The sequence below is a fragment of the Bufo bufo genome, chromosome 3, assembly GCF_905171765.1.
Source record: "Bufo bufo chromosome 3, aBufBuf1.1, whole genome shotgun sequence".
Classification (NCBI taxonomy): Eukaryota; Metazoa; Chordata; class Amphibia; order Anura; family Bufonidae; genus Bufo; species Bufo bufo.
Genome location: NC_053391.1, coordinates 397,073,544 through 397,080,453, shown reverse-complemented (window position 1 = coordinate 397,080,453; position 6,910 = coordinate 397,073,544). Strand labels below are relative to the sequence as shown.

The 6,910-nt window shown below is 45.6% G+C and overlaps 1 protein-coding gene across 1 annotated transcript; it reads left to right on the top strand.

The window, feature by feature from the left end:
• Positions 1-1,472: 1,472 nt before the first annotated feature.
• Positions 1,473-6,705, top strand: MRPS17 (mitochondrial ribosomal protein S17). Its single transcript, XM_040421949.1, has 3 exons — positions 1,473-1,541; positions 3,348-3,488; positions 6,329-6,705. Exons 2-3 carry the CDS (start codon positions 3,366-3,368, stop codon positions 6,620-6,622), a joined length of 417 nt encoding a protein of 138 aa, XP_040277883.1. The 5' UTR covers positions 1,473-1,541; positions 3,348-3,365; the 3' UTR covers positions 6,623-6,705.
• The last annotated feature ends 205 nt before the right edge of the window (positions 6,706-6,910 follow it).

Genomic DNA, 6,910 nt, shown 5'->3' with positions numbered 1-6,910 from the left:
TAGCACTATTTTAACCCTTGAAGGACAGGGTCAATTTTTGTTTCTCCCCACTTTCCAAGAGCCATTACTTTTAACATTTTCCATTCATATAGTAATATAAGGGCTTAATTCATACAGGACAATGTGTATTTTTAGTTTCATTTACTATAGCTTGAATTGGAAAACAGGAAAATATTATTTGTGCCACTATTCTGCCGTGGTTTTCTGGGTTTTTTGTTTATGGCATTCATTGTGTGCTAAAAATGACAGCTTTATTGTGTGGATCGATACGATTACAACAATACCAAATTTATATAGTTTATATTATGTTTTACTACCTTTAAAAAAAAAAAATTCAAAAAACACATTTTTACTTTGCATCGCAATAACTTTTTAAGACTTCTGTCCACAGAGCTGTGTGAGGGCTCATTTTCACAGGGCACGTTGGTGTCATTCTGGAGTACATATGACTTGATCACATTTTATTCCCTCTGCCTAAGGGCACTTGGACATGACCGTATGCCCCCCGAGATATACAGTCCATGAGCGGGCCATATGTCCCGAAGTGGCATTGATCGTGTGCACGGGAGTACACAGCATCATAGAATACAATGATGCTGTGCACATCAGGCCGCCCGCGCGACAACAGACGGGACAACAGACCCGCGGGTGCCCGATGTAATCTATGATGCTGTGTACTCCCGTGCGCATGATTGATGCCGCTCCGAGACATATGGCCCGCTCACGGGCTCACGAAGGGCGTACGGTCGAGTGCAAGGGCGCTAACCCTACAGATGCAGAGGTCGCAAGTGGCAGCAGCATCTGATGGGTTAAATGACTGGAATTGGTGTTTTCTCCAGTCTCTGTCACTGCCATCAGGTGTCAGCTGTATTATGCAGCCGGCATCCACCACGTATGGAGCACAGCGTGTGAGCCCCCTCCATACAACCCCCTAACGTCAATCACATACATGCACGTGATTATGTGTTAAGGTGGCACTAAGGGAGCAACATTTTTGTAATTGGAGCACTAAGGGGGCAGCACTACAATGTGGGGGGCACTAATGGGGCATTCTATAGTGAAGGAGGCACAAGGGGTACTGGGTGGGATTGGGCATCTATAGATGGGAACTGGGTTGAGTTGAGGCATAGCTTAGTGTTTAACTTATTGGCACAGCGCACTGCTGATATTCTCCCTCCTTGGGCTTTTGAACATTTGTGCCAGTCCCCACAGCTCCAGTATCACTGTGCATGGCTTGCAGGTTGGCATCTATGAACACTATAACATCCAGTCTGTTATCCATATAAAACAACCCAAATATAACATGGAACTGAATTACAGCCGTGTGACTGCTACCACATCTGTTCTCTTTACATGAAACAATACACTTCCATAAAGTTCATTGCGCCGCAGGTTTCTAAATGTAAAACATCATGACGCCAGCAGAGGGCGCTGTGGGCAAGCTGCTATGTAATGGTCTCTCTAGCTAAATGCGGGGCCATAGATGCCGCTGACGTCATCTATGCGACAGAGGTCGGAGGGACAGGAAGTGGCGGCTGGAGGTGAGTGGCAGGCAGACAGGAATGGTATAGTGGTGTGCGTCCTGTATGTTACAGTGTATCAGCCTCTGGTAGTGTGGCGTCCTCTCCTGCCTCATACATTGCTGCGACCATATGTCCTTAAAAAGCCAGTCATTTTCTCATTGTCTATGAGCTCTCGTAATGTGTATTTCTGTAAGCAGCTGCTCGGCTGTAATTCTATAATAGTGGCTTAAAGGGCTTGTCCACAGGGTGGATGTTCAGTTATAGATACAAGAGGAAAAGCCCACCTATGAAGACTGACATGGTTTCATTAGCTACAGTTTCAGCTCTGCCACTTCCATCCTTCATAAGGAATAATAGCTGAAAATATAAATAAAATCTCCTAAAAGGGGTTATTCAAGACCAATAGAGTGCCCCCCATGGTGGTGATCATACTTACCTGGTCCCCACCACTAGGTTTGGTCGCTATCGATCCCGGGCTCTTCCTCTCTCTCCAGCGCTGAAAACATCTGTCAATGGGGTGGGGGACAAGTGACTGCTGTCACCAATCACAGGCTGCTGCAGTGAACTGGTCCCCTTGTGTTACATGACCAATTGTGACAGAAGAGGACCAGGTCACCGCTGTGGCCTGTGATTGGTGGCAGCGGTCATGTCCCCCACCCCATTGACAGATGTTTTCAGCGCTGGAGAGAGAGGAAGAGCCTGGGATCGATAGCGACCAAACCCAGTGGTGGGGACCAGGAGTCGGCCACTCTGGGAGGTCTTTATTAGTCCTGGATATCTCCTGTAAGGGGATTGGCTACTTCAGGCAGATCTTAAGAAATGCATTGGAAACTTGAGTATAATAAACTTATGTCTTTATCAGAAGTTCTGCCCCGTTGTCACGTGTGGTCACACGCTTCTCCACTGTGGCTATTATAGGCCAGAGCTCTATTTATTTGTAAAAACCGATATAAAGGAAAACTGTCTTAGTTGCCCATAGCAACCAATTAGATTTTGTCCTTTGGAAAATAAAAGGTGGAATTTGAAGCCAGTTTTCCTTTATTCCAGTTGTTATTTCTATTCCGTGGATTATCACAATTATGGCGATCCCAAATTTTGATTATATATTGTTTGTTTTATCAGTGGCACAAGGTATGTAATGGTTTAAAGGGTTTCCTGAAGCTAACCGCAGAACAGGTTATGCCGTCAAAACAAAAACAACCATTTGTTAAGACCAGATTGACAGGAGTGCGTTCAGTCCGGGAAACATGCTCCGTGTGATGGCCGGATTTCCCAGACCAAACACTGCTTCACTGACCCAAACTCGCAGCCTACTGCCATAATGCCTTCACATGGCAGAGTAGCACCGAGGTCAGGCAGCAACTCACAGAATCCTAAATGATTAGGATGCTGTGAGGTTGGTTCTGTGGAGCGGGAAATGCAGCTGTCACACAGAGCATGTTTCCCAGACTGAACACACTGGTGTGAAAATAACCTAAATGCCCCACCACTCCAGAGTTTGCTCACCTTGCTTCAGCCATCATGTGCCCTACAGCTAGTCAGTTACTTCAGTGGTGATGCTTGTGTCTATAGCATGAGACCGCTGAGGCCACTGACTGGCTGCATTGGTCACATGGATGCACAACACATCATTGCTGCAGGAAAGAGGCGACGGATTATCACAGGTGAGTAATGGTTGTTTTTATTTTGTATGGCCTTTTCGGCTAATTTCTAGAACTCGCTGACGACCCCTTTAAATGTAAAGGCATTAGTGGACATGTCAGTTCTGAAATAGTAGTGGGCGTGGAATGTGTAATTCACTATGAACGGTCTCTCCTGGTTTAGGTGCCCTTAATTATCGCCATGTCGGTTGTGCGCACCTCTGTTCACGCCAGATGGATTGTAGGAAAAGTGATCGGAACAAAGATGAAAAAGACGGCTAAAGTAAGGGTGACGAGGATGGTGCTGGATTCCTACTTGCTCAAGGTAGGTGCAGCTTTTGTGTTCTTTCTCTTCAGATATTATTACTATTATTTGCTCATGATACATTAGGATATTTGTGTTATTCTATCGCTGCTCCTCACTGGTGGAAATCTAAAGTGTACTGGCCAGAAGAAAGTCATTTAAATAGAGATATGCTGGCTAGGGTTGTCACGATGCCAACATTTTGAGTCAATTTCGATACCATAAAAATATTGCGATACTCAATACCATTCAATACCACGTGAAAAAAATAAAACGCCAAAAAAGCTGTGTGCGTTCCGCATTTTATGGAACGTCCAGCCCATAATAGAACAGTCCTAACCTATTTTTTTGGGGGGACAAGCGAATCGCGCATTCTTTATCTTTTTTTCGTGTTACAGCTTTCACTACATAGGAGATATTTTTTTATATTTTAATAGTTTGGACTCTTTCGGACGTGGCGATATGTAATATGTTTATTGCTTATACACTGCTCAAAAAAATAAAGGGAACACTTAAACAACACAATGTAACTCCAAGTCAATCACACTTCTGTGAAATCAAACTGTCCACTTAGGAAGCAACACTGAGTGACAATCAATTTCACATGCTGTTGTGCAAATGGGATAGACAACAGGTGGAAATTATAGGCAATTAGCAAGACACCCTCAATAAAGGAGTGGTTCTGCAGGTGGTGATCACAGACCACTTCTCAGTTCCTATGCTTCCTGGCTGATGTTTTGGTCACTTTTGAATGCTGGCGGTGCTTTCACTCTAGTGGTAGCATGAGACGGAGTCTACAGCCCACACAAGTGGCTCAGGTAGTGCAGCTTATCCAGGATGGCACATCAATGCGAGCTGTGGCAAGAAGGTTTGCTGTGTCTGTCAGCGTAGTGTCCAGAGCATGGAGGCGCTACCAGGAGACAGGCCAGTACATCAGGAGACGTGGAGGAGGCCGTAGGAGGGCAACAACCCAGCAGCAGGACCGCTACCTCCGCCTTTGTGCAAGGAGGAACAGGAGGAGCACTGCCAGAGCCCTGCAAAATGACCTCCAGCAGGCCACAAATGTGCATGTGTCTGCTCAAACGGTCAGAAACAGACTCCATGAGGGTGATATGAGGGCCCGACGTCCACAGGTAGGGGTTGGGCTTACAGCCCAACACCGTGCAGGACGTTTGGCATTTGCCAGAGAACACCAAGATTGACAAATTCGCCACTGGCGCCCTGTGCTCTTCACAGATGAAAGCAGGTTCACACTGAGCACATGTGACAGACGTGACAGAGTCTGGAGACGCCGTGGAGAACGTTCTGCTGCCTGCAACATCCTCCAGCATGACCGTTTTGGCATTGGGTCAGTAATGGTGTGGGGTGGCATTTCTTTGGAGGGCTGCACAGCCCTCCATGTGCTCGCCAGAGATAGCCTGACTGCCATTAGGTACCGAGATGAGATCCTCAGACCCCTTGTGAGACCATATGCTGGTGCGGTTGGCGCTGGGTTCCTCCTAATGCAAGACAATGCTAGACTTCATGTGGCTGGAGTGTGTCAGCAGTTCCTGCAAGACGAAGGCATTGATGCTATGGACTGGCCCGCCCGTTCCCCAGACCTGAATCCAATTGAGCACATCTGGGACATCATGTCTCGCTCTATCCACCAACGTCACGTTGCACCACAGACTGTCCAGGAGTTGGCAGATGCTTTAGTCCAGGTCTGGGAGGAGATCCCTCAGGAGACCATCCGCCACCTCATCAGGAGCATGCACAGGCGTTGTAGGGAGGTCATACAGGCACGTGGAGGCCACACACACTACTGAGCCTCATTTTGACTTGTTTTAAGGACATTACATCAAAGTTGGATCAGCCTGTAGTGTGTTTTTCCACTTTAATTTTGAGTGGGACTCCAAATCCAGACCTCCATGGGTTGAAAAATTTGATTTCCATTTTTTAATTTTTGTGTGATTTTGTTGTCAGCACATTCAACTATGTAAAGAACAAAGTATTTCAGAAGAATATTTAATTAACTCAGATCTAGGATGTTATTTTTGTGTTCCCTTTATTTTTTTTGAGCAGTGTATTTAATGGACTAGTTGAAAAAAAGTTTTTTTGCCTAATAATGAGTACAATGCAATAATAAAAAGAAAATGCCTCCAAATGTGTACATGGCCTTTAACAGCACCCTACCTAACCTTCACACTTTTTTTTATTTCCTTTTGCTAGTGTTTTTAAATGCTTTATGAACCTCCCTCAGGGTGTTGCTTTACTTAAAGGGGTTATCCCATCATAATGATCACTGTTAAATCTGTTAATGATTTGACAGTGATCATTTTTGTAAATATACTTTATTAACAAATTCCCACCGATTAGGAGAAAATTCATCCCCACTTACCTCATTGTTGTGACTCGGTCTCCCCTGGTTACGACCACCGCTCTTCCGCAAAATCCCGATGGTCGCGCTTGCCCAGAAGACTTCTTCTTTTCTCCCGGCCGGGCCACTCGCTGTCCTGAACGCGCACGCTGCCGCGCATGCGCGACTGTGACTTCTTCCCGGCCAGAATAGTACAGAGATGCGAACGCGCACGCCGGCTCTGTACTATACTGGCCAGAAATAAGTCGCATTGCGCATGCGCGGCAGCGTGCGCGTTCAGTCCAGCGCGCGGCCCGGCCGGGAGAAGACTTCAATCAAGATGAAGCCCGCCCCCAGCCAGAATCCAGGAAGTGAACACGCGGTGGCAGCAGGTGAGTATGAAAACGCAAAGTGGGATAACCCCTTTAACCCTTAGAATTCTACCGTACTAGTTCTGGCTCTCCACCTGTATTAGTGCATGTACATACGTAAAGGAAACTTATTGTCCTTTCTTTTATTCTAGTACTACAACAAGAGGAAGACTTACTTTGCTCACGATGCAGAGGAGAAGTGCACAGTAGGTGATGTTGTGCTGCTGAAAGCCTTACCTGAAAGAAGAAGCAAGCACGTCACGCATGAACTGTCTGAAATAATTTTTCAAGTCGGCAGAGTGGTCGACCCTCTAACCGGGAAGCTATGTGCAGGCAGCAAATTTCTGGAGAGTTTAGAGGACGTTAATGTAGATGATCTGGATAAGCATCTCCAAAGTCTGCAAATTTCAGCTGGAATAAGTGAAGAGAAGAAAGCGGATTCATGAAGAAGTACAGCTCTTCTCTATGGAAGCTTTGTGTATTATAAATGTTACCTCAGACAGGAGTCATTAAAGTTATTGCCTTTTTTACATTTGCCTTAATTATCACTGAAATATTTGTCCTAATGATTATTTTATTACTTTATCAGAAGCTGCTACAAATTATACAATACCCGTGAACCCAATACAAGTCTGCCCACAGGCCACTATAGTAATAGCTGATAACCCGAGTGAACCTTTTTGGTATTTATATTGTACATTTTCCCTACAGTAATCATAGGTCATAGTTCTAGC

What these genes read in the sequence shown, in the direction of transcription:
- MRPS17 (XM_040421949.1), top strand. Translation starts at nt 3,366, where the DNA reads ATGTCGGTTGTGCGCACCTCTGTTCACGCCAGATGGATTGTAGGAAAA. An exon ending in TGGATTCCTACTTGCTCAAG is followed by an intron (nt 3,489 to 6,328) that starts GTAGGTGCAGCT and finishes CTTTTATTCTAG; the next exon opens with TACTACAACAAGAGGAAGAC.